General features: G+C 36.1%; 1 protein-coding gene across 4 annotated transcripts in view; it reads right to left on the bottom strand.

Annotated features, from left to right (window-relative positions):
* STK39 (serine/threonine kinase 39) overlaps positions 1-19645 on the bottom strand; it is a 302226-nt gene that overhangs the window by 74198 nt on the left and 208383 nt on the right. For all 4 annotated transcript variants that reach the window (XM_074303200.1, XM_074303202.1, XM_074303201.1 and 1 more), the window contains exon 14: positions 17617-17684. In XM_074303200.1, coding sequence (XP_074159301.1) covers positions 17617-17684 — 68 coding nt within the window. The remainder of the gene's footprint in view (positions 1-17616; positions 17685-19645) is intronic.

The raw sequence follows: 19645 nt of genomic DNA, 5'->3' as shown, positions 1-19645 counted from the left end.
CCAATTAGACTATTAAATGATTGAAAGAGGGGCTGCCTCCGCTCTCACATAGATTTAGGATTTTACTGCAGCTCTACATAAGAGGCAGTGTGGTACAATGGAAAAGAGTCCAGAATTCAGAATAAAAAAAGCCAGATCTGAATCTAACCTCTGCCACTTAGTGCCTAAGTGACTTTGGACAGGTGGTTTTAATACATCTGAATATACCATTTGAAAACGAGAGGAGTGAATTAAATGGCTTCTCCAATTCTAATTATATGAATAATATTTTACCTGTAATATTTATGGAACTTATTATTATTATCAACATCATTATAACTCAAAGAGCTCTCTTTGCCAAACTCATCTTCTTCCAAAGACCTGAAATCTAATCTCACTAATCTAAGACTAAGTAGTTATTATATTACCATTTCATTTCTCTGACAATGGGGATTATAATTCCTATAAAACCTCGGGGATTGTGCTGAAGCAAAAGAAAAGAGTTTGCAAACTTTAAAATTCTATAACTGTGCCAATTATTGTTAAAAATTATTTCCCCTTCCAGATTAATTACTTTATTTAGATTTTTTTGGACTAAGAGATTCTTTGTCTCAATTGTGGCCGGGCCTTAATCACTGAAGAAGATGTTAGCTTAAAAAGGCCAGCTTCTCCCATTGCATCCTGAGCCATTCCCAGTTGCCCTGATCTGTATCTAGCTCCTGGACCTAACTGGGCCTGGAGAGGAAAGTGAGGCAGATGACCTTGCTCAGCCCTCCCTTCCCTAAATATCCAGCCTGTCACAGCATCCCTTCTTTCTTCGAGAATGCCGAACAAATCTCAACCACCACCATATCAGGTTCATAACCTTAGCCTTAACTCGGATTATCCTTTCTTTCACTGTTCCCATGCAGTTACTTTCCCAACCTCGGCCACTTCCTCCCCAACATCTCCTGTCTATTCCTTTCTCTCAGTTCAAGCAGTCCCCTCCTACCTTGTCTAGCTGACTGGATCGCTATTGTTCTTCCTGCTTCCGGTCTTCCCCATTTCCTATCAATTTGCCAAACTGATACTGCTAAAACACATGTCTGACCGGGTTATTTCCCTATGCAGTGGCTTTCTATGACATCCAGAATAAAGTATAAAACTATTAGTGCAGCAATCTGAATCCCACTGACCTTTCCAGTCCTATTTCCTATTACTCCCCATTGTGTACTTTCCATTCCAGTCAATGTAACCTCCCAAACTGCTGACAAGTTATGGCAGTAATCCATCACACAGGCCTGCACCTTTGCACAGGTAGCACTCTACATCTGAAATGACTCTCTTCCCTTGTGGCCTTCTTCAAAGAACAGCTTAGGGACCTTTCCAAAGGTTCTCAGTGGTCAGTGTCTTCTCCCTCTAGAACATACTTCTACCTGTAACCTAGGAAAATATCCCTTGATATAGGAGACTTTTCCCTTTTTCCTCTTTGTATCCACAGTACTTGGCACAATTAACGCACACACAATAATCACTTAATAAATGTTTGTTGAATTGTATATGTATTCCCCACAGTGCTTAATAGAATGTTATGTGTTGAATAGATGCTCTCATTACATCTTTTTTGGAGGAATAACCATATAATCAGTTGGTTAATAAAATCTGAGAATGGGTCTCCCTATCATGTCCAACTGTAAGTACAGCAGATATTTAGGGCTGAATCCCAACACTAATCACTATGTATACTCTAATGTGCTCCATTTTTCTAATGTGAGACAATTTGCCCCTTATTAGGCAACATGATAGTATTCTGTCCTTAGGGGGCCACCACCTGGGAATTAGGCTTATTTCAGAGACCTGATTGCCTTCAGCCTCAAGCTTAAACGAATCTTAGACTCTCCCAGCAAAAACAATTATAAGTATGTATCATTATGACTGGCCATATAATTTATATTAAATATGCTATCTGATAATACTATCCTAATTTTTAAAAATGATTTTCCAAGAAAAGGCAAGACAACTTCTGAACAAAATGGTCTAAATCCTGGATACAGTTTCTATTAATAGCTTTTTATTTTTCAAAATACAAGCAAAAATAGTTTTCAGCACCCATCCTTGCAAAAACTTGTGTTCCACATTTGTCTCCTTCCCTCCCCTAGACAGCAAGTAGTTTGATATAGATTACACAGGCACAATTCTTCTAAACTTATTTCCACATACTGGATATTGTTTCTTAAATGTCAAATGGCAACACAAAATAATATTTTGTGAGATAATATTTGTTAAATGCTTATTACAATACAGTACACATAGTAGGTGTTTAATATATGTTTATCCTCTCCCATCTTGCAAAAGAATTAGCATTTAAGAAAAGAAATTAATAGATAAAATTTTCTATTAATTTGTAATGTAAGCTAATAAATATTGTTGCTCAAAATATGACAAAAATAATGCTTTTTTTATGGTTCTTGTAGATTTGCAAAGCACTTCTGCAAGTTTGCATGATCATTTTTAAAAGCTAAGAATTCATCAGAGCACTCCAAGACAAATTTATTTTTCTCTGAGGCAAACCAACAAACATTAACAAAACACCTACTCCATTCAAAGTATTACACTTACAAACAACATTAAGACTGCTCAAAATTTAAAAATCAAATTCAAGCTCACACTGCATTTGTAATTTGGCTGATACTATTTTCTCAATCCTAAAGAAACTTAGAAGAGAATCTAGATAAAAGTAAAGGTATGATTTTAATTGATTCCCAAGATTTTTCACAAAGCTCAGAGACAATCATCAAGTCAGCATGTTGATAAAATCTCCCAAGTAGGGGACTGAAAAGTTATTCTACAGTTCTCACCAGATCCCACTCTTAATTTATCACACCAGTGAAGATGCAGTGCAGTAGCAAAAACTAATGGCTTCACTGGAGTAACCGCAATGCAAAAGGCTTACCTCTAGTGCAGAAAGTGGTTTCATTTATTTAGTTACAACAAAAGTCCTGGAGTCAATTTTTAAAGATGTGTCCAGAAAAGATAACACTGGGTTTCTGAAAAAGTCTTATACATACAGATGTAGCTAGCAGCCAGGTACATTATTTTATTTATTTATTTATTTTTGCGTCCAAGAAATGTTTACTTGCATTACTAAAAAAAAAAAAAAAAATGGAATAATAATAATAATTCATGTTTCCCTTGGAGGCCAAAGTTATTTAGGCCATTTATTTAATGTGGACAAACTCATCAGAGCAAGAACTGGAACATATTACCGCAGAAATCTAGAGTTTTAGTCTTTGAATATGTAAGAAAATATGTAGGCAGCTATCTTTCTAAGAGTTCAGATTCAGAAAGAGGATAACAAACTAGGATACCTATATCTCTTTAAAAAATTGATTTCCCTTAACAATCTCCTATTCCGATAGGCTAACTGACTTCTAATACTCCTCTGAACCAGAATGAAATTCTGGTTTTTCTTTCCCACAACAATTTTCAAGTACAGAATTATTCTAAGGTGCTCCTCTTCTACTCATACTCCTGACCTTTCCACCCTCACTTACCACTAGTCCCAAGGAACTCAAAACACCATTCAACAAATTTCAGCCACAGGTCTGACATTTTCTTCCCCAAAGGCAAATTAAAAATAATAATGACAGCAACAATAATGTATGTAACACTTCCAATTGTGCAGAGAACTTTACACATATATGTCATTTAATTCTCACAACAACCCCAGAGTTAGGTGCCATTACTACCTCTATTTTATAGATGAGGAAACTAAGGCAGAGAAAGGTTTAGTGACTTGCTTGGAATCACACAGATAACACAATCCTGAGCAAGTGGAAGTCTGGCAGCTAAGATAATGATTTCTGATTCTCAAGTGTTAAGGAAACCAGTGATGGATTCAAGAGTGCATTACTTCTCAGATACCTAGCTATATGCAAAAATGGCAAGGGGATATTTGACAGATGAGGCCAGATTTGGCTGACAATATCCAGCACACGGTATCTGTTCCATAAACGATAAGCACTTCTATTGGTCTTTGGCTAGAAACAAAGATGGGGGCTAGCATTTTATGGATTTTGCCAATGTGGTCAATTCCTAAATTAGCCATATAAACAAGAAGAAGTTGTAAAAAAGGACATTTGTTTCAAAGAGTCCCACATACCTTATCCTAAAGGGGTATTCTCCACAGGTTCAATCTAAAGTAAAAGGGTACCATAGAAACCTCTACCTTTAACTTTAGACACTATTTTGATACCATCTCAAAAATCACTTCTATGCTATAATCAATGCTTTCTCCTGAGGTGGGATATCAGAAGGGAATGGACCATCTTCTAGAAAAGAAACCATTTATAGTGTATCAAAGAGAAACACCTTCCTTTAATATGAGTAACAGAGAAAAGTCAGGCCCTGTGATTCAGAGCCACACTACTGACCTACCTTCCATTCCACCATGAAGTTTATGACTGACTTTTATCAAGTAATGCAAAGTTTTCTAGTTCTTCAGCAGTGATTAAATGAAATAAAAAATATGAAACTTGTTTTCAACAAGAGCCTATAAATGCAGAGGAAGCTCCAGCACTGACATATGCTTGTTACTTTTCAAGACTCAGAATTTTTGAGCAAGAAATCTTACCATTCATCATCTCCAGAGACCTGGTAACCAAAAGCTGAAATCACTTTGAAAACAGTCCCCTGAATTACTCAAATCTGATCAAGAAGACAACTACTCAGAGACAACCTTTCCATACAAAACTGAAGTGCAGAATTGTTTAAAGGGCTAAAGGAGAGCAGCAGATTCCCTGTTCAGGCTGGGAAATTGTCTCCACCTGCTGCTGGGGAAAAATTATATACAGCTTCCTCTTTATGTCATCTCACATGGAAGCCAGAAAAAAATAAACTACAAAAAGGGATCTGCTAAGTAAAATCTTGGAAGCAATTACTGAGACCACCAAGACATAAACACTAATTCTAATTTAATATTTTGAGGAGGTGAGGTGTTGAGAATGAATGACATGGAGATTGTGAGCCTGCTTGGGAAGATGATGTTACACCAATAAGAGGGATAGTATGGAAGAGGAGAGGGGAAATAACAAAACTCCTTTCTGAACATGTTGAGTTTAAGATGTCTACAGGACACTCTGTTTACACTATCTACTGGACAATTCTAAATACAAGGCTGGTGGTAAAGAGAGATGTTAGAGCTGGCTGAAACAATTTGAAAATCATCTGCATATAGGTGTATGCATACATGATGCATACATTGCAGGTGAGGGTAATCCCCATATCCAATGTGTTGCCAAATTCTGTCAATCCTACTATTGTAGCATCTCATACATATTCTCTTCTCTACTCTGGCACTGCCAAAATCCTAGCACAGACCATCACCTCACAGATGCCATAGTCTATTGGTAAATATTTCTGTTTCATATCTCTTCCCTCTATTGTCCATCCTTAACTCAGCCATTGTTGATAATCTTAAAATACAAATCTGACCATATCATTCTCCTATTCACCTTCACTGGCTCCCTATTATTTCCAAGATAAAAATCTTAAACTGTCTGGTTTTTAAAGTCTTTCATAATATGAACTTTTCCAGCCTTCTCAATCTTCTTACACCTTCCATTCCCCTAAATATTTTATAATCCAGGGACACTGACATCCTCACCAGATAGTCCGACTACTGACTCCATCCATTGTCATTTGCCTCCCCCCCACCCCCCACCCCCCACCTCCTTCTTTCCTTACCTCAGACTTGACTTTACTGGTTTCCTTTAAATTTCAGCTAAAATCATACCTTCTAAAAAAAGCCTCTCCCAGTCCTCCTTAATGGTACCATCTCCCCCTCTAACACTACCTTTAATTTATTCTTGTGTGTTTTTGTTGTAAATAGCTGTTTGTGTGAACGAACTCCTGAGAGCTGAGACTGTCTTTAGACTTTTTTTTGAATACCCAATGATTAGCACACATAAATGTTTGCTGAGCCAGCTATAGAGGATCTTTAAAAAATTTAGTTTCTTAGATCCAGAAGAATACAAACTCCCCGAAAACAAGGATTCTTTGTTTTTGTCTTTATCTACAGTACCAAGGAGAGCGCCTTGCACATAGGAAGCACTTAGTAACATTTTTTTTTTTTTTAAATGTTGAATACTATCTCTAAATTCTGGCAAATAGTTTAATCCTGGGCAAGTCATTTGGTTTAGCTGGAACTCTGTTTTTTGTTGTATAAAATGAGTGGGTTGCATTACATAGTCTCTGTTTCCTTCCATTGTCCATCTACAATCCTACTATTCTAGATATACTACCTGCATAACCAAAATGAGCATCCCCATAGATAAAACAAGGGACCTGTGAATTAAGTATCACATGCCAAGAATATTTCTTTTAACACCCAACTTTTTCCACTTATAGTTTTCCCTCTGCCTTCACTATATTCACCAAATCTGAAAGATTTACAAAATTGTGACAGTGATGGGAACTTTTGAAAAAAACTGCTGAACATGTCAAAACACAGAAGCAGTATTGGAAAATGCAGGTGCACATTTCTTCCTACAGTTTGTGAGCCAGCTGCAAACTGAGATGTCATCTATCTTCGTGGATACTGGATAGCAGTGTGCCCAATGCTAAAAATCCAACTTCAGTCTTCTTAGAGAATATCCAAAGATACAACATTCTTACCCTGAAGTGTCTTATATGCATAAGTACTTCAAATTAATTCCTATGTTGGTTTTGGGTTTTTTTTTTTTTTAACCATATCATATTATTTGCAGGTTTCCCAAATTCTGGGATTAGTTTTTAAAGATGAAAATTAAATGTTAAAAAGTGCTTTCTTTGGACAGTTTCCAAGACCTGCTTTTACCTTTATAAACTATTACAACCAGCTGCTATGCACTGAACATATAACTAGACGGTACATAAACTGGCACTTAATATTTTCTTGTTGATTAGTGGAAAACGTGACATACATAAATCTGAAGAACTGAAAAATCTTCTATACTGACATATAAAGAAATGGATCTGAAATTTCACAGAAACACATAATTCCTGGGTGAAGGAACTCCCTCTCCCAATGCAGTCAGTACTTTTGCTATAGTAAAGACTATGTAGTCTTAGAGAGTTACCTAGACATTTGATAAGTTAGGTGACTTGCCCAGAACCAACATGTGTTAATGATAGATCTCAAATCATCTTCCTGACTTCAGGGCTGGCCCTCTATCCAACATGCCACACTAAGCAAACCTTTTATGAATAACACAGCCCCTTCCTCAGGCCATTAGCAGACTTGTAAACAAGGTAGACAAGATGCCCAGAAGATGAATTTTGCAAAAACAAGTCAATGTTATTCTATACAATGCCAACTTTTACGGTTAGAATCTATTTTTAAAAAAATACTTTCTGATTTGCCTGTCATAATATTAAATGATTAGGAGATGTTAAAGGAACAGTTTAAAATCAGGGCAAAGACAGAAACAGGCAACAATCCTTAAAAACATTTTGTCTTCCAAAATGAAAGCAAAAACTGAATGTTGGAAGCTATAAAGGATGTTACAGGCAACTATCCCATTCAATTCAAAGAAATTAAAAAATGGGAGTGGCTAAACAGTCCAGTTTGACTGGAAAGCAAAAGATATGAAAAGAAAGTTGAAAAAGAGATTAGAGTGAGCCTGAGAGGAGAATGAAAGAACAATCAGGAGGCTTGTTTTTTGTTTGTTTGTTTGTTTTGTTTTGTTTTCATATATGCAGTGTGAGAGTTTTAGGATCACAAGAATGACCCACTCTTGGTATATTAGGGAAAAATCACTGTCCTAGTGGTATAAAAATAAAACATTAGGAGGGGACAAGCTAGGAGGAAACTAGTAAGTAGCTATTACAATTCAAATAAGAGGTTAAAGACGATCTGAATCAGTTTTGTCAGTGTCAATGGAAGAAAGGATGAAATAGATCATTCAGACACCAAGGAAAAGAACACTGACAAGAATAATTCTAAAGTTTTAAATTTAGATGACAAGAAAGATGGTACTACCATCAATAATGAGGGAGAGGAGGCTCAATATCCTGAGCAGCCAGAGAGGCAAAGAGGATGGTCAATGATGTCAAATCAAACAGAAAAACCAAAGAAGGCAAGAATGAGAGGAGATGACTAGATTTGGAAGTGAGAAGATCCCTGGCAATCATGGAGCAGTTTCAGTTGAACAATGATTTCCTAGAATGAAGAGAAAGAAGAAAACTAGGACAGGTACTAAATGTAAACAGGATCTTCAAGGGCATTATGTACAAAAAAGGAAGGGAGATATGGGAAGGTACCTAGTGGGAATGGTAAGTAAATCAAATGAGAGATTTTTAAAAATTTTTGAGTAAAGTAAGCCTGTAGGAGTGGGAAAGGACAATAGCAGATAAGGACATGTTAAAGGGGATAAGGGAAATAGATTGGAGAACAAGAGAAGTAATGTGATCAGAGTCACATGGAGAGGTGAAGACCTTGGTGAAGAGAAAAAAACCAACTCCTTTTGTAAGAGACTATAGAGAGGAGATGGTAGCAAGAGGCTGGCAGATGAGGAAAAGAAGGGAAAGAGTTGTTGACAGATAAGAGTCATTGTTATTTTTTCCCCATAAAAATGAGGCAAAGTATCTATTAGAAGTGTGTGTGTGTGTGTGTGTGTGTGTGTGTGTGTGTGTGTGTAGGTGGTGCTAGGGAGAAGGGGAGATGGGAGCAGCTTTTGAAGGCTGTAGGAGAAAACCTCCCCTCAACTCCCTGATTTCTTCTAATCAATTGTTACAGTGCTCTCAACCTTAATAAATTGAGAGGAAAAAATATCAGTGACTATGATAACAGGAAAACCAAAAGAACAAAAACCACAGAGAATACTGCCTTAATTGAGCAGCAGACTCATTAAGGTAATATTTAATGCTATTTTTTGAAAGTAAAAGTTAATAAAAATGTAGCCAACACCTACCTGACTGATAAGATTGATGTCCATAATTATTTCTACTTTATAGACAAACAAGTTAAGTGTAAATGCAGACAAATAATTTCAAGAACAAACTTCAGAAATTACTTAATAAAAAAACCAATATTTCTGGTTTGTGTTCTGGATAGCTTGAACTCCCTCCCACCAAATCATAATATGATATCCTCTATTTCTTTACTCAGATGGTTACTTCAGATCAACAAGTCTTTCCAAAGAGAAATCAAGATGTAGGTGATAGTGATAGGAATAAATTAATGATATAAAAATTAAACAAATAAGCAATTTATATTTGAGGTGATTAACAATCATGACTACCCATTTTACAGATGATAAAAAATATTAAGATCCCCAGAGATACTAATTTACAGTTGAGTTTTTCCATTTTTATGAAGAGAAACTGTACTTTAAGAAATAATCTACTGTAATAATTCTCACACTGGATGACAAAAATACTTATTTCAGTCAATCTACAAGCATTTATTAAATGCCCACTGTGTGCCAGATGCTACACTAGGTATTAGATATATAAAGGCAGAAATAAAACAGTCCCTTTTCCTTGAGGAGCTCATATTCATTTGGAGAAACAACATGTACATATTTAAATATACAACATGAATCTAAATGCACATACATATACATGTGTGTGTTATGGATATACACATATATGGGATAGAACTATAATTTCATTGTGTAAGGAACTCCCAATGACAAAATTTCCCCTATTGATGTAGATTACCAATTTCTCAGCAACTTTCAAGCTAAAAGCTTTGCAAGGAACAATGAAAAGGATAAATGATTTATTTACCAAAAGTCACAAAGCTATTATATATCAGAAGGGAGACTTAAATTTGGGTTGTCCTGACTCTGAGACCAACTCTTGATCTGCCACTTATTATTTATTACTAAATACAATGTAGTAGACAGAGACAGAGAAACTGTTACTTTCCTTGGGTTTATATCTTAAACACCTAGCATGGTGTCTAAGCACATAGTAGGCATTCAATGAATGCTTGATGATTAACTGAAGGCTACAGTGTAAAGAGATTTGGATTAAAATGACTTGGATTAGAATTCTGGAAGGAAAAGAAAGGGAAAAAGAAAGAAGTAAAAAGTGAAGAGCAGAAAACAAAAGAAAACCTGTAAGGAAGCAAAGAAAGATGGACAGTTCTGAACACAATATATAGTATTTATTATTATACAGGTTTTCTTGACATGAAAATTTATTGCTTAATATTATGAATTCTCTCATGTAATGCTATGCACGTGGCAATTTTTTTTTTATTTTCCTATTTAAGTTTAAAATCAATTAATTACTTGGAAAGTCTGACTGTGTCACTTATTAACTGCAGAAAGAAGCAAATGACTTCACCTTCATGGCCCTCAGTTTTCTCATCCGTAATCTGAGGGGACTGGACTAAAATCTTATTAGTTGACTATCAATAAGTTGACTTAACATTATACTGAACAGTAAGTATGCTTCTAGGATTAAGGAAATCCTGAATAAGAATCACAAATGATCTTCTTGTATAATGAAAATAATATTGTAGAATTCTCCTACTAGGTAGGGGTATGAATCCTTCATTACAGTACACAAATGATAGAGACACAGCTAGGTAGTAAAGTGTTTAAAAGTCTGTACTTGGAGTCAGAAAGCTCAAATTTGGCCTTAGACACTAGTTGTGTGATTCTGGGTAAATCATATAAACCTCCTGAGTAAATCATATAAACCTTCCCGAGTTACAAAATGGAAATAATAACAAACAGTACCCACTTCCCAGGATTTTTCTGAGAATTAAATGAGACAATGTTTTAAAAACACAGTGTCTAGCATACAGTGGAGTGGGTGCTATATATGCTTATTCCATTCCCCTTTTTATCAAAGATGATCAGTCCAGATATGACAGAACCTCATAAGACTAAAAACCCGCCATACAGAGTCAAATCGTAACAACTTTGAAAACATGGGTCAGTTGATTTTTCTCTTTAAATGCCATGGGAGAAGAAAGCATACAGATAAATTACAAAATGAATCTTCCTTCCCAAGAGAAACAATCTATCTCCTTATACTGTCAGAAGAATGACCTCTTATATGCTCCCTAATAAGCTAAGTGATGGTGTTCTAAGATGAAAACCATTCCAAAAATTACAAGAGACAATGGCAATGAGAGTAAGCAGGAGGATAATTCCTAGGTACCTATTTTATGTCTCCTCATCATTATGTATTTATTCATAGCATTTGTGTATGTCAAAGATTTCAATAAGTGCCAAGAGATATGTGAATGATAGGGAATCCTAGCCATTGCTTTCTAAGAACTCTACCCCTCCCCTGACAAACCCACTCAAATAAAAATTCAGTTTTCTAATGCCATACCATTGAAGCTGCTCTCAAATTAAACATTATAATGCATAAATTGCATACAAGTGTGTAGAGGAGATAATACAGAGAATGGGGGTTGAAATTCAGGACCCTGGGAAGTAGCAGGTGAGTGAGAACCACAGAGGTGATTCTACTTTCTTTCTATGACCTCCTCCCTTGTCATAAACCAGAGCTGCTTTTAACTGCCAAATACAAAGTCCTAGTCCCCAGCCCCTTCTGCTTCTGCCTCTCGGCCACCTCAGACATTGTCCATGATCCTCTTCTTGGTACTTTCTCCCAAGGTTCCAGAACACCGCTATAACCTGGTTGTGTTTTTTCTTTGTTTGCTGGATCTGCCGGCTAACCATGGATCTCTTAGAGGGCTCTGTCCCCAGTGCCCCTTCTGTCTTCCTCTAAATTTTCTCCAGCTCTCATGGATTCAAATATTGCTTCTATAACAATGATTCTCAAATCTATTTGTCCACTTCTAACATCCAGACTCCTATTTTAAAATGTCAAATAGACATCTTAAACTCAACATGACTCAAACTAAAATATGTCCGTCCAGACCATTTCCCTTTCTACACTTCCCCGAAACTATCAAGGACACCTTTATCCTCCCAGTCACCAAGAAATGCCACTTAGGTGTCCTCTCAGTCTCCTCACTATCCTGCTCTCTCCCATATCTGAACTGTTACTCAGGTCTGTCAATTTTACTTTTATAAACTCTCCCATATACACCCCCTTCTCTCCTTTGACCCTGCCAGAATACTGGTACAGATCCTTGTTATCTCAAATCTGGATTACTGTATTAGCTCGCTGGGTGGTTTCCTGCCTCAAATCTTTCCCTTCTCTAATCTTTCCTCTACTCAGATGCCAAATTAATTTTCCTAAGCCCCAGATCTGGCCATAGTACCTCCCCCTCTAAAAAACACAAGTAGCTCTCTATCACCTCCAGAATTCAAATAGAAAATGCTGTTTGACAGTCAAAATCCTTCACAACCTGGATCCCTCATGCTTTCCAGTCTCCCTATACCTTACTTCCCCCAGTGTACTACTTTATATATAATCAATGACACTGACTTCCTTGCTATTTGCTAAATAAGATGTTCCAGATCCAGGCTCTGAAAATGTTCACTGACTCTTCCCTTTACTAGAAAACTCTCCCTCCTAGCTTCTCTGGCTTCCTCCAAGACTTACCTTATACTCCACTATCTATGAGAAGCCTTTCTTTATACCCCTTTACTGCTATTGCTTTCCTTTAGTACATAGCTGTTTTCATTCTGTCTCTCCCATTAGATTGTGGGTTCTGTCTTTTGTCTCTTTTTATATTCCCAGCACTTAGCAAAATGCTTGTCATATAAAAAGTACAGTGAAGAATGGAGCTCAGAATCCTTAAATCTGGATGCAAGTCTCAGCTCAGTTACTTCCTCCCTCTGTGACCTTGGACAAACCACTTAGTATCACTGAACCTTAGTTTCCACATCTGTAACAGGAAGACAAGAATTCTGGACCAGATGAACCCTCAATTTCTTTCCACTGCTAATTTTCAATGACTCCATGACTGCCCTTTCTACTTCAAAGAACTGAAAAAAAAAGCAGAAGTCTGAGCTTAAGGCCACCCACATCTACTAGAGACCCCAAGCCACAGAGAACTAGAGGCAATACAGAGTCTTGAACTAAAGAGCTCAAATTCTTCAGATACCTTGAAGAGATCCATCAGAGATTAAATCAAAGCCCGCTGCTTCTATGGACTCAAGAGTTCAGGAACTTTTTTGCCACAGCACTCTCTTCTCACTTTTACTCCTGTTCACCTCAGCTCTGACCTTCTATAGTCTTTCTTGTATCTCCTAGTCCATTGAAACCTCTAGAATTCCCACTCTACTAATGACAAAGTCCTCTTCAGTTTAGGCCTTTTTATCTTCCATTCTTTTGATATTTCAAAATATATATAGTTCTCTTCAGAAAATACTGCTCCTCTGGCTACTTTTCCAAATGTGTGTTCCTCCTCTTGTAACTGTGAAAATACTGAGCAAAAGTGACTTGGGTGCTTCTTGCTCTCCATGGCTACTTTTGGATTCTACTTCGTATACTAGAACTCTGCAACTTCTCCCTTTCTTTGAACTATACTTTCATTTCATTTCATCCAGCTCATCACTGATAAGGACAACAGATAGTGAGGTTATAGTTCTTTCTTCCTTAAGAGGTATAGCACTTGTCTAAGTCTTCTTCATTACCTCAGCCCCTGTCCTTTAAGTTGGGGAGTTCATTGACATTCATCCACATATAATGACCCTGAAATTCATCCATCTTCTCAAAACCCTATGCCCAAACTCGCCATTCCTTTGATATCACCAATACCCATAACCTATATAATTTCCATGGGAAAATCCTCTGAAATTCCCACTTTGGATGATGATCTCCTAGTTTTCCCCTCCGTCCTCTTGGCTCACTTTCCCTGGAATCCACATCATACACTGATCACCAATCTCTCTGAAACCTCTCTATTACTTCAAGGCATTACTGGTTGTTCTGGTGGGGACCATCAGCAGTCAACCTGAACTATCTTGCCACAGGACTCCAAGGACTTTGGAGGAGAGACTGAAGCAGGTGACCTTGCCCAGTCCTCCCTCACTTAAATCCAATTCATTTGCATGTCATGGCATCATCTCCCTGATCATCACCTCTTCAAGAAGAAAGGACAATAACAATTTGATCTGATATTCGATTGTTCTAGTTCTCTCTCCTTTTCACAGCTGAACCAGTTCCAAAACCTAAAACCCTTAGTTCTACCTCTGTTCAAAACCTAAACTTCTTTAAACCTGAGATGCTTCAATTATATAAAAATGCTCTATAACCAGCCTCTGACAGAAATTATAAAACCATGCCAACCAGGTCCACTGCCACTTTATATTATCTAATACCAAATGGGTCCTTTCTGCTATTCTTCCACATGTCCCTTCCCAGCCCTCAAAGAAGCCATTCTCCCTTATTTTCCCAAAGGTCCAGCAGACTCCTTCAGCCCTGACTTTCCCAGAAGATGGACTGCATCAAGTAAGCAAGTATACATTTCACTATGAGGGGCTCTGGGGGAAAAAAATAAAAACAACAACAACCCAGTTCCTTCCCTCAAAGAGCAGAGGAGACAAGACATGTAAGTAAGTATATTTGGCACACACAAATCAGGGACAAGGTAATCTGGTATGGAAAAGCACTAGTAAGTAAAGGAAAGAGAAAAACAACTACTGCAAAAGTCTCTTTGCTTTAATAGGGAATTGAGGACACTCCTATGAGTTTCTGCATTTCTCCTCTTCCAAAACTAAAAATCCCCTTACATCTTGATTTAGCATCTCCTCCTTGACTCTAGGTTTTAGAGAAAAAGTGGCTTTTTCTTCTTGTCCTTAAGCTAACTACATCTAATTGCACCCTGGGCTCCAATGTTTATCTGCCTCTCTTCTATCAATCATGTCCTTCATACAAGATTCCTCCTTTCTATCTATGTATAACTACAGCCAGATCTCTCCCATTTCACAAACAAAGCAAAAAACACAATAAGGTTCCCATATTTCTGTTTTTCAACTTACCTTACTATCACATTCCTTAACATCAGGTTTCCAATTCCATCCTCAACTGAAACTATGAGCTCCATAATTACTAATAATCTCTTAAACTTATAAATCAAATGTCCTTTTCTCAGTCTTTTCTTCTTTGACTTCTCTGTTAAGGATCTTTTGTTTCTCTTACTCACTTTTGGGGAGTTCTGTGATGCAATTTTGCTCTACTTCTCCTTTACCTATTGACTGCCTTTCTAAAATCCTTTGCAGGTCATAATCCATTTTCTATCCTCTAGTATATGTGCCCCTTCCTTCCTTCCTCCCTCCCTCCCCTCCCTTCTTTCCTTCCTTCCTTCCTTCCCTCTCTCTTTCTCTTCTCCTCATACTAGACTCTATAGTGAGCATCACTATGAATTTCCAATTTATATTCAACCTTAATCCTGCTCCTGACTTCTATTTCCATAATAGAAATTGGGCTTCTCCCATTTGATTGTCTGTCTCACAGGTTTATCTCACTCCACACATATAAAACACATGACCTTTTCATATCTACCTCTAATTTCAAACTTTCCCTTTTTCAGAAGAAGCTAATATTATACGTTTGTTAATTCTGAAGTTATATTGACCTCTTCCCTCTTCTTCACACATCACATTCAATCAAGCTGTATCATTTGTACCTTCTTAACAGTCTGCTTATATCTCCTTTTATCTATGCCATGGCCATCACCTATGTTCAGACTCTCATAATCCTTCCCCTGGATTATGATAAAAGTTTCCTATTAAGTACTTTTCTGTAAAATCTCTCCCCTGTCTAATCTACCTTCCAAATGGCTACCAAAATAACCTTTTTTGAGGCAGAGGTCTAAATGTATTACTTCTCATCTCAAAAGGCATGAATGCTCTCTACTGTGTCTAGATAAAATGCTAACTCCTAAGCCTAGTGTTTTAGAGTCTTTAACTTTTATTCCCACCTCTCTTTCCAACTTTAGTTCACATTAGCTTCTTCACACTATATTCCTGTCAAATTGGTCTAACAGAATTTCTGTGAATTCAACATTCCAAATCTCCACTGTATTTAGACAATTGATCTTTATATTTCTTCAAGGTGTTCGGTCCTTTATTTCTGACCAGACCTCTTTAGTTGTTAATTCTCTGTCCCTCTTTACAATGCCTTGTATTTACTGATCCCATGAAAGTTGTATATCTTAAAGTTGTCTATAAATTCTCTGAGAGCAAGGGCTGCTGTCAGCCCCAGTGCTTAGCATGCTTCTTTGAATGTAATAAGCAACTAAAAAAAATCTGCTGAAATGAACTGTAGGAATGGAATGAAATTAAAATGAGAATATATATGTGAAAGCATGCTATGAACTTAAAAGAAATATACTTAAATTGTTTATGTATTTATCATTCCAGTTCAACAAAGCCTAAAAGCTATTGATGATCAGTATTTGATGAAAACCAAAATACCTAACTAAGGTATGGATATAGGTTAGATTTTGTATCTTTTATAATTGATAAAGCAAATTAAGTTGTTCTTTCAAGAGAAGACATGATATTTTATGCTAAATATGCACTGGACCATCAAATTAATATTGGACATTAAATGGCTAATGTTGCACACTGATTGTAGCTAAATATTCAGCATGATACAGATAAAATCAAAAGCTTTATAACTCATGTCATCATACAAACTACCATTTTAAAAGCTTAAATTGCTATCTAAAATTTTAAATATAAATATGCATTAAATGCCCTGTGTCAAAAAAAAAAAAATCTGTATAAGATACTTTTAAAAAAAATTTCAGATCCAAAATATTGCTCATACAAAAAAAAAAAAAAAAAGTAGTTCATCTTTTTATTTTCATAATTAACTAATGTACTAAATGGAATTCCAGATCATATTATGATTATTGTAAAAATGTTTAAAAAATCACTTTGGATTTTAAAATGTGTATTATAAATACATACTTAGTTTATATATTATATACTATGTAAATAGATGCAGAAACATACTCATAGCAGAATACTATATAGTTAAAACGTACAGCTAAAGATATACACACTCAACAATACATACAAGATGAATATGCATATAAAGACACAAACACACACATATAAAAACAGAGAGAATGGCATTTTGCTCCTTTTCAAATTGGTCATTTAAGAGTAAAATTTAAGAAGTATTTAAAGAGTAAACTATCTTATCACAAAAATACTTAGCAAGGAATACAAGTTGCATATATGATTCTATTAAAAAGCTATTCACTGCATAGCTACAAAGACTAGACATAGTCTGGAGAGGCACCGTATTTGTATCTATTTCCTAGAAGACTGAATGTTCTTTCAAAATATATCTGTCATTTCTACACAGTGGTTGATCAAACCTGCCAGTGAAAAATGTTCTGCGCAGGCAACTTGTAATACAGTCATGGTTTATTTCTGTCAGAGACTGACTGCTGAAGTGTGAAAGAAACTCATTAAAAATCTCTCACTGTGATCCTACATTGCAAGGGGGGAAAAAGAAGGAAAGAAGGGGAACCCTTAATGAAGGGCACACTGAGCTTGAAGTCATATTCATAGTCTGCTTTTCATTTTCTTCTTCTTTCGTAAGCAATTAGAAGATAGCAATTAGTTCACATAACACTGCATATAGCTAGCCATACTAGAGATTAAAGAGGTTAACATTTTTATTTCATATTCATATCATAAAAATTTAATGAGATGATAAGAAATGGTACTCTTAAAGACAAAAGGCAACATTTTAAAAAATTAAATTATTTACCTTAATCTTAAAACAAGATTCACAGCACAAGAAGTTTCTGTAAATCCTTCATTAATATTAGGCTGACCCTTTAAAAACAAAAGAATACAAGGTGTTATAAGATTTATCAGGAAATAAGTAAATAGTGCTATCACCTTTCAAAGAATTAAGATAGCACTTGGCTCCTGAAAACCTGAAAAGTACTTCATGTACACCATCTTATTTACCCTCTAAACACAGCATCAGAGATACAGGACTACTAATTTCCAGGGGAAATGTGGATAGAAATTTCAAAAGAAATTCTAATTTCCAGGATAAGAAAAAAAAAAAAAAAAGACTACTGAGACCTTTAAAGGAAGAGCAGGGAAGAAAATAACCATCAAAAGAATAAGTAGTGTTTTTAAAGAGGAACACTTGGCAGGCTTCCAGCTGGTCCTTGGAACATCTCTCCTCTTCAAAACATAAACAATGAGGAAGAAACAGTAAGAAAAACAAAGGTGGAAAGCTTTCATGGGCAAGCAGAAAGAGTCTGGATTCAGAATTAGAAAGCCAAGGTTCAAGTTCCAATTCTGATTCTTACTAGCTAAGAAGACTCAGAGAAGTCAGTTACTTGCCTGAGATTCCATTTCCATATCTTTAAATGGGCAAAATATTAATTGTGCAACCTGTTATTGTGACAACCAAAGGAAGTAATAATATATGTGAATCCTTCTGTAAACAGAAAGCATGCAGCCATTTGGTAATTGCTCACACTATTTCATAGTTTTTAAACCCAACTATAGTTGTCATCCTGAACGCACTGTGTTTGCCCCTTGTTGAAAATGGAAACCCCATCCTTCTAATTGTTACTTCTCTAAAATATAAATCCCTTTATTTTGCATTTAAAGTCCTTTACCACTTGGCTTCAACTTAACTTCATGGGGCTCCCTTTTACATACTCTTTGCTCTTTCTAAACTGTCCTCTTCTTACTGTTCCTCACACATGGCACTCCCTCTCCCATCTCTATGTCTTTGGCACACTGTCTACTCTGCTGAAATGCATTTTCCCCCCTGAGGCAACTGGGGTTAACTGACTTGCCCAGGGTCACACAGCTAGGAAGTGTTAAGTGTCGGAGGCCACATTTGAACTCAGGTCCTCCAGACTTTGGAGATAGTGCTCTATCCACTGCACTAACTAGCTACACAATGAAACACATTTTTAATATACTTGAAAAGTCTCTCCTTATCTTGGACTCTTAGATTCCCCCCGCATCCATCAAACTCATTTTAATATACTTCCCCATTGAATCATTTTCTGATTACCCAAAATATTAATGCCTCTCTTTTGAAAACTACTATTCGGTAATTATTTATAATGCTAGATGTTATCTCCTTTTATGATAAATAAGATTTCTAGAGAGCAAAGACTATTTCACTGTGCCCTGAACAGAGAAGGTATTCAAAAAAAATTATTAAATTGATTTGATAATTGTGTGTTAGCCTTAAATTCTGGTTGCCTCAGTTTTCTCATCTGTAAAATGGGGATATCAACACCACCTATCTTTCAGGGTTATTACTAAGATCAAATGGGATAATAAAATGCCTAGCATATTACTTAGCACACAGTAAGTACCACAGAAATGTTATTTATTATTATTATTATTACCATTATTAGTTTTCTCTTCTATAAAGTGAGGATGATAATAAAATCTATCTCATAGGGTTATTTACAAGATCAAATAAGATATTATATATAAAATGCTTTGCAAATCTCAAAAGACTATCTAAATATTATATAGTAGTAAGTAGCTGTCATCATAATTGTAGGCACAGCATTAATTGTTCTGTCATAAATCAAACTATATGTGATTGTAAGCAGATCAATTGATATCTCTGAGTTTCAATTTTCTCATCTACTAACTGGGGACAAGGCTGGCTTGGAGTAAATTTATGTTTTCCAATGCAAACTATTCTATGGACCAATAAGACATCCAAATTCCCAAAGACTGTTAGGTCTTCCTGTATTTTACCACAACTGGGAGCAAGAACAAAGGGAGAGACAGAGAACTAA

Source organism: Sminthopsis crassicaudata, chromosome 3 (assembly GCF_048593235.1).
Source record: "Sminthopsis crassicaudata isolate SCR6 chromosome 3, ASM4859323v1, whole genome shotgun sequence".
Taxonomy (NCBI): domain Eukaryota; kingdom Metazoa; phylum Chordata; class Mammalia; order Dasyuromorphia; family Dasyuridae; genus Sminthopsis; species Sminthopsis crassicaudata.
This window is presented reverse-complemented; position numbering and strand designations above follow the sequence as displayed.